This window comes from Muscardinus avellanarius (assembly GCF_963383645.1).
Source record: "Muscardinus avellanarius genome assembly, chromosome: 11".
NCBI classification, from domain to species: Eukaryota; Metazoa; Chordata; class Mammalia; order Rodentia; family Gliridae; genus Muscardinus; species Muscardinus avellanarius.
Window position 1 is genome coordinate 98836193 of NC_137797.1, and position 18933 is coordinate 98855125.

Below are 18933 nucleotides of genomic sequence, written 5' to 3' on the forward strand. Positions count from 1 at the left end.
CATCTCAGGCCCTTCTCTTTACTCTCTTCTCATTTTCCCTGGTTTCCCAACTAATTATGCAACTAAGTCAGTCTAACAGCAACCCAATCTGAAGATACACACCACTGGGGGAAAAAATCTTTAGTTTTCAGTACGGTCCTTGTGGTACAATGGCCATACCTGACAGGGAGGCTGGACACAGGGAGCTCAGGCCGCTTGGCCCCTGCAGAGGCGACCTGAGTTTGAAGTTTGAAGACCTCCTCCCTCTTCCCTGGACTATGCTGGCCCTTGCAACACTGGAGTTGCCGGCTATACTAACCTAAAGGGACAGGCGCAGGCTCAGAGTCTGCATGCTCCAGTTTCTCCTGGCATCACACAAGCTGCCGAACTGTGGCCAGCTCCACACCTTGAGCTAGATCTTTGTCTTCTATCTGACAAGAAGAACAGCCCTCCCTCTTCCTGCTTCTGAGAAATGCCCCAAGTATGAATAAATGCACTCATGCGCCCCTGCTGACATTTCACAACAACAGCCTGCATCACTGGATAGTGATCCAATAAGATTATTGGATACTGATTCAAAAGGAGCATCTGAGGCCCAAACATGCCAGTCCTCTTTCCTCCTCCACTCACTCTGCTGACCTCTGGACCTGTCTTCTTTTCAGAGATTCTCTAGCACCACAGCCTCTAGACAGCCAGGTTTCTAACCACACCACGCCCCAACGATGACTGGACAGAGCAGCCCAGCTGTGAGCTGACCCGAGCCCATCACATCTCTTCTTGAGAAATTGGTCCATGACAGCCAAAGGCTGAGTAAGTCAGATTGAACAGGAGTAAGCCCGGGACCTGAAAAGCCAGGTAGGGCTGAAGCCAGATTCCATAAAGCCATGTTCAAATGAGATTTATAAGAAAGTACATTTTTCTTTTGTGTAGAAGAATTCCTTCAATGACAAGCTGAAGAAGATGGGCAGAAAGAAGGAAATACAGGGAGTACTGGGACACAACCAATAAAATACCTAGGAATAAAACTAACCAAAGACACAAAAGGCCTCTACAATGAGAATTATAAAACATTAAAGAGAGAAACTGAAGAAGACTTTGGAAGATGGCAAGATCTCCCTTGCTTGGACAGGCAGAAAAAATAACATCAAAATGGCCATTCTACCAAAAGTGATGCTTCTCTTTTTTACCCAGACCTACCTTCCTCCTTCTTGCAACCCTTGAACCAGCAGTTACTAAGGGGCCTTTGTCACCACTTCCTGTGATCCCCTGCCCCACTTCCCGACCCCTGTAGCTCCGCACACTACCCAGCCCGCTGCCTGCTCACCGGCCGACAGCTGTCTTCGCAGGGCTTCTGAGAGCACTGGGCCACGCGCAGGCCCATCACTGCATCCTCCATGTCCGTACAGGTGCACACGTCGCACCCCTCCTCCCAGAACTGGCCCACGGGGTAGATGGTACCTCGGTGGACACAAACCTGCAAACACAAGGTTTTGCAAGAGGTCGGTTAGCACTGGGTGTATGAGAGCTGCGTGCGCTGATGCTGGGGAAATGGCGATCAGTAAAGCCAGGAGGGTCCCTGTCTACACAGAGAGATGTTAATAGGAGGCTTCATCCTCTTCTTTTCCCTGCCCACCGGCCTTAGAAAAGTAACCTGCAGTTTATCCTGGCAAACTTGTGGCCCCTTGTGAGTCCTTCATGGTCCAAAGGATGAGGTATCATACCCTGGCAGCCTTGACCTGGTCTCACCACTACCTTAAATGCATTTGACTCTGCACTGTGGCACCCAAATGCTGTGTGCAAGTCCTCAGACCCAGGTATGCCCTGGGACGTGGAACATCCAAACCCAGCCCTCCTGCGCTCAGGAGCAAAGTGGCGGTAGAAGGGGCTTAGGCAGGTGCAAGGAATGTGTGGCTCTTGAGGACCACAAGCGTCAAGGAGCGTAAAAAGCAAAGACAGAGTGCGGGATGGGTCCGAGGCCCTGGATCCTATCTTGAAGTGCCTGGTTGGGGAAGAGATGTGGGAAATGGGACTGCCCAGGCTGGCTGGAATTGAAAAGCATGATGCCCGGGGGCATGCCACATACAACACTCAAGACAGTGTTTTGCAGGAATGAGGTGCTGAAGGAGCTGTCTGATGGGGAGACTTAATGATGGTTTTGAAGTTAATCAGAAGCATGCCCTCCAAAGCTGCTCAGAACAGATCCTCACCCCCATTTACTTAAAAGCAGTGCAAATGTTTAAAAAACATTATCATATATCTGCTCGGTCTTCTAGCATCCGTTTGATGAAATTGTTGAAAAAGAAACCTTGTTCTTCTATTAAGACGCCTATTACAAAATGTTACCATCCCTATGGAGAAGACTGAAGTACTATTCAGTAAAAGTACATGGGCGTTTGCTATCTGACCCAGAATCTCACTTCTTAGGATGTATCCCAAAGAGATATTAACAAAAACACGCAATAACAGATGCACACGGCTATTTGTTCATGTGTAGTTAGGAATAGCAACTGAAGCAACTCAAGAGTCCATCAACGGAGGACTTGTTGAGTAAGCCAAGGTGCATCTATGTGATGGAATACTATGCAACCACGAGGAATACAGCTGATCTCTTACAGTGATATAGGGTAATCTCCATTATGTATTGTTAAATGAAAAAAAAAGAAAATTTTGAAACAGAATGTATAACATGCCATGCTTTCTGTGATACATGAGAAGAAACGGAAATATGTAGGTTTTAATTATTGTTTTTTTTAACTGCCCCATGGTGGTGCATGCCTGTAACCTCAGTACTTGGAGGGATGAGAAAGGAGGAGTACAGATTTAAGGGCAGCCTCAGCAACTTAGCAAGACTCTTGGCAACCCAGCAAGACCCTGTTTCAAAAATTTTTTTAATGTTTAAAAAGTGTGGGGGTGTAACTTTAGTACAGAATGCACCTGAGTTCAATCCCTGCTATAAGAAATAAGGAAAAATGAGGAACAGGAATAGAAGCGAAGGGAGGGGAGACAGTGGGAGGGGAGGGCGGGGAGGAGAGGGAAGGAAAGAGAAACTATTGTAAATTATGGGAGGGGAGAACAATGCACGGGAAACAGAAGTAAGACTTCTGGTATTTTGGATATTAGAATTTTTTAAGTGTTTTATCATGAAATATTAAAGCAAAAAGAAAAAAATAGCAATCCCTAAAAATCAAAAGCAAATTGAAATATCAGATCTGCTGGATATCACGTCAGGACACCATCTCACAGGGAAAGCGATTATTTCAAATGATTTTCAAGCCTAGGCTTTCACCTGTATATTCTTAATGAACTATATTTTTAAGATAAGGAGAATCTCAAAGAAATTTTAAATCACTTTCAGTAGTTGTGAATTAGCAATATAAATATCAGCAGCTATTTTTTAACTATTATAGTTATGTTGTAGTATAATACAAATAAGTACTTATGTTCACCACACTGGAAAACCACAACTTTCAACTTAGAAGATAAATAATACAAGTATAAAATCAAATAAATTAAGCAAAACCCTGTAATTAAATTTAAATCAGAAATATTACTATGAACTTAGGAGTTTTCATTCTCTTCAAAAACATGTATTTCTAAGCTCTGTTCACCAAAAATATCTGGAGGCAGTGCCAACCCAGGAGTGAAAAAGCATTCCTGATGCCCAGAGTGTATTGTCTGAATACTGTTTTTACTAAAAGGTGAAATGGGTGAGCCAAGGACTAGGCAGGAAATGCCCCTTCAGGCCTGGTACCCTTGTCTCAGAAGACAGGAAAGCTTTTGTGACATATGAGGGGGCTCCGGGACCAGCTCCAAGGGGGCCCCATTTACCCCGGATAGGACAAGTTGACTATTAAAACCAGTTACTATCGCAAAGAATCACGACACATCAAATCCATAGCGTCCGGGTGCTCGCAGGACACTAAAACAAGCAGAGCTCTTTGGTCATCCTTGATTAGGGCATCAACTCACTACTCTGAAAATTGGTAAAGGAGAAAACTGGGCCTTTATCCTGCCTTTCCTAAAGTTAATTCTGTTTCAGGATAAACAAAAGCAGATGGGTGAAAATTCTCTTATGGAGTAATTTTAGCTGAAAAACATACAAGAATGAGAGAAGTAGAGAAAAGTCACAAGTTTGCAAGTCCCGATGATGTACTGATACTTATGCAACAAATAGCAATAAGTATTAAAACTATTAGGTAAAGTTTTGACGGGATAAACCTTGTGATGCAGAAACAGGTTGGCACTACCCCGTCTTCTCGTTTAGAGTGGGACATTACGTACATTTGGTACAATGATATGATGCCACTGAAAACACACAGCATCATCTGTCACCTGTTCTTGCCCCATCAAAATTGAGCTTGCACGTAAATCATTTCCTGGGCTTACCTTCTGGTTTACTGAAAATACAGGGGACAGAGGAACACACTAAGCAACACCATATGGAAGCTTTGGGCCAGATGGGGAATGTGAGACATTCTCTAAGATACATGATCCAGCTTCTCCAATCAGCTAAAGGTATAAAAAAAAAAATGGGAGTGGGGTTGCTATAGGCTAAAAAGACGTAAGAAAGTTCAACAGAAGACAGGCAAGATGGGAGGGGCAGGAAGAGGAGCAAGAGGCAGAGACACAGAGGCAGCAACGGTTGCCTCCTGGACTTTCTCCTACTTCTCCAGAAACTGTGTGCTGTGACACACTGAGTTTTGTTGTTGTTATTTTTGTTGTTTGTTTGTTTTATGGTTTGGGGGGGTTGTTGTTTTTTTTGTTGGTGTTTTTTTTTCTTTTTTCTTTTTTTTTTTTTTGGTGGTACTGGGGATGGAACCCTTCTATCTCTGGGCTACACTCCCAGACCTATTTTATATTTTTATTTGGAAACAGGGTCTCTTAAGCCAGCAAGGCTGGCTTCAAACCTGTACACGCTGAGTTTTAAGGGCATCCACAGAGGAACTGAGGTTGAGGGCGTACCAGGAACATGAGCTTCTGGTCCAGTCCTGATGGACTCCAAGGAGAGGTAGCTAAAGCTACCACTTGTCATTCACCCGCACCCCAGTAGCTGTGGCTAAGCTCGGGTCTCCCTGCTGCGATTCAGGTTCACTTCAAGCCCCACTTCGATGCACCCCTGAACCTCCTCCTCTCCATCCTCCTCCCCACTCACCCATCTTTTATGACACCCGAGAAACTGCTATTTGCGCTTTATTGTGCTTGCTTTATACACTACCATCATACGTACTAAAAGGATCGGGAGTAGGGACTGCGTCTTACATTTCTCCCATAGTATTTAACACAGCACTGGTTCTGTTACCACACAGTAGTTGCCCTGAAAATATTGAACAGATGGAAGTATGGAAGGATGGGAGGATAGATGCATGCATGTATTGACAGCAATTGCAAATGAGTGAATTAGTAATGGATTTATAAATAATAATAATAATAATAATAATAATCTCTAAATAATAATAATCTGTGCAATCTTGTTATTTCCTTAAACAACCTACACATAAGTTCTTTCAAGGGAGGAATCCTACACTGCCACCTCGGCGCCTAGCCATGATGGATGCTCAGAAGGCTCGCTATAAACGCCTCTTGATTTAGCTGAGTGCCCATTTTGCCTGGGTGGAATGCTGATGGCCGGGTAGCGCTTGGCTTGGCAGGAGGGGCGGGCTGGGTAGGTGCGGATCTTAATGAGGAGCAGGGTTGGGCCATCATCGCAGGAGCAGCCCCTACCTTGTCAGGCAGGCAGGTGGTTGTGGTGCAGCCACAGTCGTTGGTGACCACGGAGGCCAGGTAGCCGAGTGGGCAGCTCACCGTGGAGTTGGCACAGTTGCACTCACAGACGTACTCGTCACAACACTGGGTCTTCCTCAGGACCGGTGTCCGGTGTGGGGGGCAGGAAGGCGGGGGCTCTCTTCTGCACTCCTCCTTCCTGCAGGCTGAGGGCAACACAGAGTGGTACCCTCAGCCCAGCTGTATAAGTATTCAACTATGACCGGAGGTCCCAGGGACCCTAGACCTGAGAGATGAAGTCAGACACATGTGCACCCAGTTCAGGGGCCACGGGAGATGGGTTATACCCAAAAGCAGTTCGTCTGCAGATAAATAAGCGCATCGAAGGGAAGAACGTGAAGCTGGGGGTTCTCATGGAAAAGGAGGGAAGGCTGCTCACGCATCCCTATCAACCAACCTCCAGTGAACATCTAGAAACATTAGGGTGCCCCCACGTATCGATTCCCAGAGACATCAGAACATAGAATCGCCAAGGCCCAGGGCCAGCTGGGCGCACGCTCCTAGCCCCTCCTCTGGCTCCTGTGTTGACGCCCTGTGCTTGAGGTCCCCCAACACTGCGTGAGGAAAGACTGTCAGCAATTGTCAGATCACAGTGTCCGTTCATGAATGCCCAACCCCAGCCCGTGTTCTGTGCCTACTGCCAGCTTCCTCCAGGTACAATGTGCCACACACACACACACACACACACACACACACACACACACACAGAGTTTTCTATGGAGGACCTCAAGTGAGATTCCAAATTGGCAGGATGAGAACTCCACTTTACCTAAATAAAGTGGGTGCCCTCAGGAGCTAAATACAGAAGGCCATGTCTTAACTTTAGCCCAACACTAATGCTTGAAACTAGAGTATTTGTATAAACCTATGGAGAGGGAAAAGAATTATTAGATTTGGGAAGAAGATTCAGTGATGGAAACCAGCCAAGGGAACCTCCCCTCCCTGGACATGGGAGACAGGAGTAAAGACAGATTGGGTTGGAGCCTCCCTCCCTCTGCCCCACGGCTTCTTTACCTAACCGCGGAGAACGTGCCACGGCTGTACCCACACCTGAGACGCCTGCCGCTGCGTGCAGCTGGGAAGACTTCCACAGGATTCAACTCGGTATGACTTTCATCCCTCACTTCTAAGCATACTCAGACCCACATTCAGCTAGCCAGAAAACGGGACAGGCCATACTCTGGACATGGTCCCCAGGAAACCAGGAAACAAGGCAGCTTCCCTGGGCCAGCAGACACAGCCACACCACACACACATACACACACACACACACACACACACACACACACACACAGGCCTCACCACACGTGAAGTTGGGTCTGCACTCGCCGGGGTTGGTCAGCGTCGGCTGGAGCCCTGCTTCACACGTAGGCACTGGCGGCAGGTGGCAGCTCTCCAGATCACACGCTGAGGGCCGGGAAGAGGACACAGAGCTTAGTGAGGATGAGGATGCGGATGCGGATGCAGATGAGGATGAGGATGAGGATGAGGATGCGGATGAGGATGAGGATGAGGATGAGGTGAGGTGAGGTGAGGTGGTAAGGATGCTCCTGTATTAGTGCGTGGTGGCACCCACATTCATACTCACATAGACTGCTTGAGGTTCTACCATTCTTTTTCTGTTTTAGGTAGATGGTGACCGCAGATAGACATGGGGATGGAGATGGAGGTAGAGACGGGGTGCCACGTGAGATAGAGATGGCTAGATGCACACACACACATAACTTCTAGATCTCAGCCAAGTCGGAACCCTTCGTACCTCAGTTTCCCTTTCTGCAAGCTGGGAACTCCACCTAACTGGGTTAGTCTGAGGATTTTATGGAAAAATGAAAGCCAAGCGCCTGGCACGCTTGCTGTAGGAGCTTAATCACGTCAGTAAGATGGGGGGCGTGAGCTAAGGGGCCCGCCAGCTTGCTCTGCTGCTAACATTCTAAGAACTATTTTACAAAAACCACTCTCAAGTCAGATCTCCCTCCCCTGCCAGACGTCTAGTCGTTCATGATAAAGTGCGTCAATGTGAACGCGTTCTTAGATTGCTGAATTCTTTTTCTAGAGCCCTGGACTTGCCCTTGATCTCCCTGCTCTCCCTCAGAGTTCTGCACCACCGTAGACGCTCTGAGCCCACGCTTTGGGTCTTGCTGCATATGATTAATAAGCACATTTGGCCGGTCAGGGATGAGAGGCTGGATTCCCGCTGTGCTAGCCAGCGCCCCACCGCTCTAAATTCCCTGAGTTCATTATTCAACCCATCATGCACTTTGTAGTGTGCAAGCCTACCGTGGGAATCTCTAACGCCTCGCCCAAATCAAAGGGCCCCGGGTACGGCCTTCCCTCTATCCCGTGCTCGCAAAATCTTTTTGAAAAGGAAAATGGTAACTTCAGTAAGGCTTTTTCTTTAGTAAATCTCTGAAGCACCCAGTTATCACCCCCACTCTTTTATTAATGCTCTTGAATCTGGCATTTAATACCCTACTATAGGATTTTTCTAGGAAAAAAAATCCTACTTTCCAGAGATTTTTTTGTTTTGTGTGTGTTTATTTTGTGGGGCTGAGGATTGAACCCAGTGCGCTCTATCTCTGAGCTACACCTCCAGCCCCATTTTTTATTTTTTATTTGGAAACAAGGTCTCCCTAAGCTACTTCCCCCTGACCTCAAACCTGCCAGCCTGCTGCCTCAGCCTCCCCAGCATGGGGATTAAGGCCTGAGCCACCACGCCTGGCTCCCAGGGGTGTTTTGTTCGTTGGCTTGTTTGTTTAATGCAGCCGGCCCTCACCCCTGCATTTCTCACAGCCTGTGCTGAGAACCTGTCCATCTTTCTGCACCCAGGACATCGTCCACCTGGGGAAGCTGGACACGTACCACACTCGTACTCCGGGCAGCACTGGCCGGCGTCCTGCTGGAGACGGGCCACTTCACACGGGCCACAGGCGGGAGCTGGAGGAGGAGGAAGACTGTGAAAGTCAGAGAAACTGACAACGTGCTGTTCTTACTGTTCTTGTTTGCTGGACGCCAGCACAAGCCCTTGGTGGGAGACTGGCACGTTCCCACCCTGGCATCAGGACAAAATAAAACTCCCTGAGGTGCCCTGCTGACACCCCAAATCCATGCTCCCGTGTCTTGAAGCCTGACATTAAGACGGGAGCAGGTGGCCAGGCTTAGGTCTGAGCGTGTCCACCCTGGGCGCAGATCCGGCCTCCAGCCCAGGAAGGGAAAGGGCAGACTGGTCAGAGAAACCAACCCCGTGCTTCCACGTTTAGATCTGGTCTCCCATGTCTGAGACGGGGTGGCTGGAGGCCCCCACAGGAGCACTCCTTCCTCCAGGAGCACCAGGCAGGGAGGACTGGCTTACCTTTGGCTGTGGGGCAGGGCTGCGAGGTACACTTGACCTTCCTCCCGCTCAGACACGTGCAGATCTGACAGGGCTGATGGTCTGCGACCCAGGTCTCCAGCAGCTGAGGGGGAGATGAGGCTCAGAAGGGGCCCAGGGCGCTCCAGGGTACAAAGCCTGGCATCAAGGAAGTCAGCTTCCCCTGCCTCTGACTCAGTTTCCCCATCGTGAGGACCAACTCCTGACCCAGCCCTCTGCCAGGACAGCTGTGAGCAGAGAGACCCTGGGAGGAGAGCTGGAGAAGCCCGGGGCCCTGAGAAAGGCCCCCTGCCAGGCTGCTTTGTAAACCCGGAGGACTGAAAAACTACAGGTATAGAAAACTCTGGAGCTTTCCTTAAGACTTTCTCTAAATCCACGCCAAGCAAGAAAATGTGTGTCTCGCTGCCAGGCATTGCCCAGGCCAAAGGAGAAGCTGGGATGTAGCCTGGGGAGAGATCTCTGGAAATAAGACGAGGGTAGGAAGAGTTGAAGAGATTTCTAAGCAGTCAGCAAGACTCTTGCAGTCATCGGGCTGCTGGCACCAGGCAGGAAAAATCTTAAGCTGCGGTCCGCCAGCGGGTGGAGCAACTCTGTCACCGGCACGGGCCCTGCAGTGTGGGCTGCATCCCCTGCCTCAGTTTCCTCGCCCACAAGATGAGAGCGCCCGGCCTGCCTCCCAGGGCAGTGGTGAGGACAGGGACCCCGGATTAGCTCAGGGCTTGGTGCAGAGCAACCAGCTCTACAAACGGGGATGCAGAGCTAGGACTCCGTCTCCTGTCCTCAGCCACGGGTTAAACTTAAAATTAAATTCAAGCTACATTGCCCCTGAATAAACACATCCTTATCCAGTAGCTCAAAGGCCTCTGAAAAGCCCCCGGGTCAAGCAAGCCTGGCTGTTCTTCCCACGGAGATGACCAGGTGGAACGCCTTTCTCCAATGTGCCCTGCCTCTTTCAGGATGAAGTCCTCAAAGCCTGCTCCATCACCTCTGCTCAGCAGACAGTCACAGCTAACGTTTCAAGAGCATCTGCTACTAAGGACAGCAGCTGCAATGTTTTACATAAAGCCCACTGTTCCAAGAGCTTCATATAAATGACTCCTGTAACTCTCACCAGAGCCCTGTTATCCTCACTATCAAATAAGAAAGCCAGGGCGCTTGCTCCGGCTATGTGGTCTAAGCAACAAAATGAGAATTTGAACCCAGAATTCAATTTGTGTTTTTAACTGCCATGTCTGCACCTTCCAGTAATACCACTGAATGTGTTCGAGGCACTTCCCTAAGGACTTGACATTAATTACTTTATTTTCCTTACAGTGACCCTATGGAGTAAGTACTAGTATTCTCTCTCTCTTTTTATTTTTTAACAATGATGAAATCAAGGCACTGAGAATTACTTGACCAGGTACCACATCCGGGATTTGAACCCAGCATTCTGGTCCCAGACATCATGGTCTTAGCATCTGTGCTGTGCCTACCTCTCACTCATAGCCACAGTGCCTAACCTGGGCAGGTTTGAGCACACTTTCTTGGCCCCCAGACAGCCAATTATCAAGTTGAGGGAATAAGGTTTATTTATGCAAAGTTGAATAACAAACTGTGATACATGCATATTGTGGAATACTACTTGGTGATAAAAAATAATCAACTAACAAAACACAACGTGGATGACTATAAAAGCATGAAGAATAAAGGCTGCTAGGCCAAAAAAAGAAATACATACTGTCTGGTTCTATTTATATAAAATTCCCGAAAATGCAAATGAATCTATAGTTGTCTGAGGCTGGGGATGTATTTTAAAGAACGCATATGGAAACTTTTGTGGGTGGTGCATTCAGCCTCTTGATTATGATGATGGTTTGGTAGACGCACATCTGTGTCAAAATTCGTCAGCCTGTGGCTGTAAGTCCACGCTGTTTGTCCTGTGTACGTCACCCCTCAATAGAGCTGTTTCCAAAAATGAAAAGCAAAAGAGCCAATTGCGTGCAAGGGGAGATTTCGCAACAGCTGGGTGCCCGGTTCTCACGAAGATGCACCTAACAAGCTCTGGGAGGAGTGGGCAAGAGGAGAGGAACGCCCGGCAGGAAGGAGTGAGGTGAGGGTCAAAGGAAGGAGTATACAGTGGGCGGGGCATAGGTGCGGTATGGGCGGGGCATCGTGAGGGCGTGGGTGGGGCATCGTGGGTGGGCGGTGCTGGTGGGCGGGGCGGGGTTGGACAGAGCATCATGGGTGTGGGTGGAGCCAGTGGGCAGGGCGTGATGGGGCAGAGCATCCTGGGGCGTGGGCGGGGCCAGTGGGCGGGGCGTCGTGGGCAGGTTGAAGACAGCCCTGTCACCTGCCTGGCCTCCATAGGAGTTGGCACTTCACTTGGTAGGCAAGGTGCTGCCCTGACGGTTTGCAACAGGACCCTGCCTCAGTAGAAGCATGCTAAGTAAGAACAAAGCTGGTGACCATGAGCAGGAAAGCGAAGGGAAGGACTAGAACCAGAAAAACAAAAAGACCACCGGCTGGGACGACCCCAGGCAAGGACGACCCGGGGCCAGGAGCGCAGGAGGCTGGCCTCAGCGGGCTGGGCGGCAAGTCAAAATGGTGAAAGAAAAGAGATGAGAAAGGAGATTCTGTTCTGTACGTTTCGGTTTTATTTTCTTTCTTTCTGTATCACACATACACACACACACACACACACACACACACACACACACACACACACTAAAGTGGACCACGGATATCTAAATTAAAGAATAACTTTCCAGCTATCCTTATACCGTGCAATTCCACCATAGATAGCCAAAAGCAGGTGTTCGACCAGGAATCCCTATCTTCCCAGGGAGCTTTAATGAAGCCTGCCCAAGGCAGGGCACAGGAGTAACGGCCCCTGAAAAAGCTATGAATAAACGTTTAAACACACCAGAGGTATCTCTGCAGGCCTGGCCAGCTATGCAGCAAGAGGCCAGCAGAGGGCGCGCCTGCACCGGCCCAGGCCAAAGGCTCACAGACCGTCCCCCTGCAGGCTCCAGGCCACATGTGGCTACCACCCATCGGGTCAGAACAGGTATGACAGCAGGCTGAAGCTCAAGACTTAAAAAGATGCCACAAGAATGGCCTGCCTGGAATATGGTGGGAAAAAAACCTAGAGTCTTCAAAGTGCAAAGTCAGGGAAAGGTCAGAATGCAAGGGAGTCAGGCACCACCCGCCAGCAGCTGAGGATTTGACAGAAGATGCAAACGAAGTGTCATCCTGGATCCCTGCTGCAGAACGGGCTTCTGCGTGAAGGACGCAGGCCTTCCCGAGTTGAAGGAGGGCCTGCCAGCTTGGTGTCCCACCAGCGGCAGCTCCCTGTGAGAGGTAACACGGAGAGTAGCTCCAGCCTACAAAAAGCTCCTATTTTTGGAGCGCATTTTACAAGATAAATAAGAGATATAGAAATGAAAACAGTTTGACCTTTCAAAGTAACATCATAAGCTGGCATGGTGGTGCAGGCTTGTAATCCCAGTACCTGGGAGGCTGAGACAGGAGGATCTAGGTTCGCAGCCAGCCTCCACAACTCAGTGAGACCCTGTTTCAAAAATAAAGAATAAAAAATCAGGCTGGGGGTGTAGCTCAGGGTAAAAATGCCCCTGGGTTCAATCCCCAGCACCACACACACAAAAAAAGTTACATCATAGGTGTATGCCCCAGTTCATTTTCCTGAAGGAGACTTTCTGGGCTTTATTTTTCATTTAAAAAGTTCACTTAATGGAAATGTTCTTTGTATCAGATTTTTATTTTGAACGTGCAGGTGGTTGGATAAGGGTTTTTTTGGGGGGGGCCCACTTAAACTATATTATCTGAAAGACTAAAACTGATTGTGTTTTCTACAAAGTTTTTGACTAATGTTATATTACTTGATCTTAAAAATATATTTGTAAGACTTTCTTTATCCAAGATGGTGCATTGTTTGGGTGGATTCCTTATGCAACTCAAATGCCTGTTCTGAAATGTTGGACTGAAAGTGGGATGAGGAGGGACAAGATCCGAGGAAGGGGGTTGGAGATGCTATGACATTAAGATAAAATCCTCAAGCTTCCAGCTCTCGGACCTGGACCACATCTGACACTCATGGACCCGCAAACACTTAGCAAATGAGCTTACTTCTCAGCACACGTTGCCAGGGGAACAGGAGAGGCCTGTCCTGCCTTCTTCAGAGAGCAAGCACTTCACCACTACCAGCAAAAACAGTCCCGAATCGCCACTGAGCCCTAGCACCGTAGGTAAACGCTACACATCGTTTGCACCCTGTGGGACGTTGGGAGCTGCGCAAACCAGCGAGAAGAATGCGCAGTTCTGTAGGTGCTCTGGGGCTGTAATTTAGCTTGGCAATTTGAAATCTGGCGGGAGACTATGATGGGGCTTCCCTCCTGGCTCGTCTGTTCCACAGTGATTAAGAATGGGGTCCACTAGGAAGGAGCAGCTCGGCATCTAAGCCAGAGGAGAGGAGACCCATCCAAACAGCAACTCTGACAGATGCCCGGGCGTACATGAATGCCCAGGTAGCTGAGCGTTTAACTCGCGGTTCTACCGAGATCATTGGCGGATCTCTGTGGGCTGACCTGTTCCTATCCACAGGAATCCAGCTTTACACCTCGTGCCATCTGAGCCTCGGTCTTCACATCCACTCGACAGGGCATAGGATAAGGATCCTACCCAGCTTGGGGAAGAATTAAATAAAATGATCCATTTCTGGCCCGCAGTGTCAGGAGCAGAACCATGTAGTTGCTGGGGTCACTGTTTTTATCACCGGCCGGCAGCTTTACCTCAACTTCTCCTTGTTGTGATTAAAGCCAGAGGTCAGTCGCCGTACCTGGTCTACTTAGTGATACTGCTTTTGGTGAGTATAGAAAAGTTAGGTCTTGGATGCAGACCATGATCACAGAACTCATTCTTCTTTCCTAAAAGCCAAATGGGCTCCTACCTCTACCTTGCTTGGCAGTATCACTGTTGAGGGTAAAGGACAGGGCTGCTATTTACATCCATACACGCACAGACACACCCTGCCCCAAATATCCATCCTACAAATATCCAAGAAATATCCATCATGTCGACTCGGAAGAGATATGCCTGCCATTTTAGATCAAGATGGGGACATTTGGAGAGTGACCTTTCAAAGTGTACTAATTAATTCCTAAAATGCTAAAATAGTTGATGATTCAATGAACCCCAAACAAATCAGCCCCCCAAAATGGGCAATTTTGACCAATGGAAAGAACAAGATCTTTGAAGTCAGACAGAACTTCAAATTCTGAGTTCAGCTCTCAATTCCATCACTTACAGACTGTGTTCATGGGCAAGTTGCTAAGCTCTTTAAGTCTTGGTTCTTTAAAGGGCTACTGTGAATATTTATAAGTAATATATGATATCCTAGTGTATTATACGAAATTCTTTTTTTTTTTTTTTTTGGTGGTACTGGGGTTCCTGGAAGCCCTCCTTCCTCCGGGCTACACTCCCAGACCTATTTTATATTTTTGAAACAGGGTCTCTTACGCCAGCGTGGCTGGCTTCGAACCTGCGCGATCCTCCTGTCTCCGCCTCCCAAGCGCGGGGATTACAAGCGTGCGCCACCACGCCCGGCTATCATACGAAATTCTAATCCACAAGATATCTCTCTATTTCTCTCTCTCTCTCTCTCTCTCTCTCTCTCTCACACACACACACACACACACACACACACACACACACACACACACAATTTCCACAGTCGATTAAGTTGGAAAAGCAAAACTCCTCTCAAATATCTGCAGTATACCTTATTTGCCAAAAAATCCTGCAATAAAGAGACTTGTTAAACTACGTTTAGCTAAGTGTTCTTTAAACTTAAGTTGGTCACAAATAACTGGTAAGAATCTGCAAAGCACACCTTTGAAACACGTTGAGAAAATTAATATAGAGCGGGTAGTAAGCAAAACCGAGGTGCACAATATTTCTGAATAATGGTAGACTTCACCTGTGTGATCATTTGGATTTACAATGTCCCTGGATTTCACGTGGTAGGCAAGGCAGCCATGTTGGACTTGGTGGCGGCCACGGGGGGCCTGCCCAGGCACGGTGTGTGCCCCAGCCTGCCTAGCTGCAGTGCACCTGTCTCTCTGGCCTCTCTTTTCTCTCTGCTCCCCACCAGGATGCGCTGAGAACCTTCAGTCCTGGCTCCTGAACGGAAGCTGACATAACGTGGACTATCTATGTGACGTCTGAAATCTCCAGATCCATAAACCATCCTTTCTCTAAATTTCACGGGAAGTGAGAATACTGATTGAAACACCATACAAAATATTATTTTCTTTTTTTCCCCTGAGTTCCTAATCAGTATATACACATGAATACAAGAATGAAAATAAGCGCAATCGTGCGGTAATAACACTTGGATGTTTGGCTGCAGAGATAGCATTTGACAGACACTGATTTCAACCACCACGTATCTGAATCCAAAACCATTATGCAATACGGTCTCTCCACCCCTCAATGATCCCCTTCAGCAGGGTCTTGCTGAGGAAGCTGGAAAGGGCCAAGGAAGCCATCCCATGGGAGATGGAAGGCCAGAGGTCCTACCTGGTGCCTGATGCCGTCCTCCCCAACGCACTGAGTGCAGGCCTCCTCGGGGACACAGCTGCCATCCAGCATGACGTCGTGTGGGGGGCAGAAGCAGCCTTCCGAGGGGTGGTCCCCGCAGGAGCTCGTGTTGCCGTCACAGTACCGGGGGCAGCCATGCTGGCAGTGGTTGTACTCCAGAGGCTGTGGGCACAACATTGCTGCGGAAGGAAGAAGAAGTCACTTTCGGTGACCCTCCATGGCTGACTCAAGGCGGCCCATCCTCTGACAAACTTGCTAGAGCAGAGATGACAAGTTCTCACCAATGTCTCATCCTCTCCATCTTCCACAGAAACAGCACTCTTAGCAGGGCTCACAACCACGCAGGAAAAAAAACTACATTTCCCAACTGCCGCCTCTTCTTCGGCATCTGCGTGTGATTCCCATGCAAGAAACTGGCTAAGCTTAAGGAAAGCAGAGCCCCGAGGGAGAGTGTTGTCTCTGGCCAAAGTACTCCCCCACTCTTAGATATTCTTTCATAACTATTATTCTTTTGGTAATGATTCTTTTAACTTTCCACACGAATTGCTCCGGTGATGTAAGATCAGGACTATGAGAGAAACTGAGCCCGTGGAAAATAAATTTTCTAGTAATTTGTCTAAGCCTCTAAACGCCCTCGGCTTTGCTCAAATGGTAATAAAATCTAGTCAGAATTCAGATGCTGTGGAAGCATTCTAGTTGCAGCAATTACAAACACAGATTTCCCCTCTATCTCTGACCTTCATTCTAATTATTAACCTATAGTAAAAGCCTTAAGAGTCAGCTAACCATTAGCCCTAAAAACTTGTAAGGGAGGCAACTGGTGCCTCTGTTTACCCCTCTCCTTGTGATCCAGCCTAGATACAGAGAAGATAAACTTTGTGTGTGACATCAAAGCAGCCTAGTTGATGAGCAGCTAATACTGCCCAATACAATAGAGCCAAAGGCCAGGAAGATTCTTGAACTTTACACCCAGTATGAGCACTTCCCGAAACAGGGAGGTGCCACATGGCTAAGAAATGAATATGTCAGAACAAAGGACAGATATAATAAATGCATAAGTGTGAAAGAAAGGAAATATGGTGAGAATAAGAAAGCATTTTTTGTATGAAGAAGAGCTTATCCTAAGATTGTCCCAAATGGGAAAGAGAATCAGGGTAATCAGAAAATAAAAGGAAGATGCAGAGGGTTTGTGATAGGAAAATGAATTATTAAAAGAGGAATAGGCTTCTAATAAGCCTGTCATTTGAAGAAAAGTGTTCAGCAGCTAGAGAAGTACATCTGACAACTAAATCTAAAAACTTCATGTTACTTTTTGGTGTTTATCTGCTAAACTGTTTTGTGAGCTTGTTTAAGCTTTCAGACTTTGGATGGCAATGCGGACAAAACCTGGGAGACCTCCATCGCATCCCCTTGGATCGCCATATCTCCCCATGCCTGCCATATGGACTAAGCCCTAGAAACGGAAAGTTCCAAAAAGAGTTAAAGGAGATTCCATAAGAGGCCTATTCTCCAAGCCCTGGGCGTGCCTGTGCCTTCTGGAATTTGCCCTTTGGAGCCGCCTGCCTGCAAGGGCAGTGGGATCAAGGACAGGGGGCTGGATTTGGTCACAAGATCCAGAGCTAATCTTGAATGCCGGACTAGTGTCTTTTTACTTTGTTTACATGTCCTTCACTATTGTTTTGTGGTGATCACACTTCTTTTTTTTTTTACTATTAATCTCACTAGTGAAGGATATAAATTTTCCTGGGTTCTTGTAATAAAGTGTCAATTGTACTAGAGGCATTTGTCCATGTCAGATTTTTTCCCGGAAAGGAATCTCCACTTTTAGCGCCATGAATAGGAACTTAAAGGATTTTATTTCATAAAAAGGGAAAAAATCGCTGCAGATAAGTGGCTGCAGAACTGTACCCAAGCCTTTGCCCATCTTTCTGAGAAACTCGGTCTCGAGCGGACTCAGTGCCAGATTTATTGTGCCTGGCTGAGCCAGTCTGCCGCACCCAACTTCCTTTGCAACTAAGTGTGGTCATGTGACTAAGTTCCAGCAAATGAACTGTTAAAGGAGTATAATATCCTACTGGCAACCTCTAGGAATGTTTAATGGCAATCATCAAGAATACAGACAAGGCCGGGAGGGGTGGCACACGCTTTTAATCTCAGCATTTGGAAGGCTGAGACAGGAGGATTGCGGTTTGCGGACAGCCTCAGCTACTTAGTGAGGCCCTTTGCAACTCAATGAGACCCTGTTTCAAAATAAAGAATAAAAAATAGGGCTGGGCATGTAGCTCAGAGGTAGAATACCCCTGGGTTCCATCCCTAGATCCGCAAAGAAAAAAAAAAAGAATACAAACAATAATAAATTCTGATGAGGATGGGGCAGTAAGAGCTCTTACACACCATTGGTGGGATACAAATTGATACAACCACTCTGAAGATCAGTATGGAGGCTCTTCAAGAGACTAGAAGCAGAATCACCATATGACCCAGTTATACTACCCCTCAGTATCCTTCCAAAAGAATTAAAGTCAGAAAAAATTAAAGTCCAAAAACGTTTAAAAAAATTAAAGTCCAAAAATGTTTAAAAAAATTAAAGTCCAAAAGAATTAAGGTCAGAATGCTGTCGTGACACATGAATATCCATGTTCATAGCAGCATAATCCAAATTGCCAAATTATGGAACCAACGGTGTCTGTCAACAGAAGAATAAATAACAAAAATGTGGTATACACACACAATGGCATTTTTCTTAGAAGGATGAACGAGATCATGTCATTCGCAGAAAAAATAAGGATGGAAGTAGAGAGTGTTATGCTAGGCGACTTCCCTAGCATAACAGAAAGGTCAAAGGTCATGTTTCGTCCAGGCCCAGAAAGTCAAAGGTCATGTTTCGTCTCATACATTGAAGCCAAAGAGAAAATGGGAAACACAAGGGACGTCCAATAATTGAGCAGAGAAACCAGATGAATTATGAGAAGAGACAGGAAGGGTGGGTGGGGCAAGGGAGAACTGACGGATGAAACACTGAAATCATGCCATGCCAGGTATGGAGGGTGACTGTGCGTCTCACTGTTGTGCACTGGGAGCGGTGGGCAGCAGGGTGAGCCTGCAGGGTCGCCCACCAAGACCTGTGTGTGACACTGAACCTGGCTATGATGTATCACTACAATGCACTAATAAGTAAATAAATAAGGAGATGTTGTTGTGTAAAA

At 47.5% G+C, this 18933-nt stretch overlaps 1 protein-coding gene across 1 annotated transcript in view; it reads right to left on the reverse strand.

Annotated features, from left to right (window-relative positions):
- Positions 1–18933, reverse strand: part of VWF (von Willebrand factor) — a gene marked incomplete at both ends in the record, with an annotated part of 145522 nt that overhangs the window by 20135 nt on the left and 106454 nt on the right. The window contains 6 exons of the mRNA XM_080705966.1: positions 1304–1453; positions 5701–5906; positions 7063–7167; positions 8620–8694; positions 9110–9212; positions 15707–15906. Coding sequence (XP_080562092.1) covers positions 1304–1453; positions 5701–5906; positions 7063–7167; positions 8620–8694; positions 9110–9212; positions 15707–15906 — 839 coding nt within the window. The remainder of the gene's footprint in view (positions 1–1303; positions 1454–5700; positions 5907–7062; positions 7168–8619; positions 8695–9109; positions 9213–15706; positions 15907–18933) is intronic.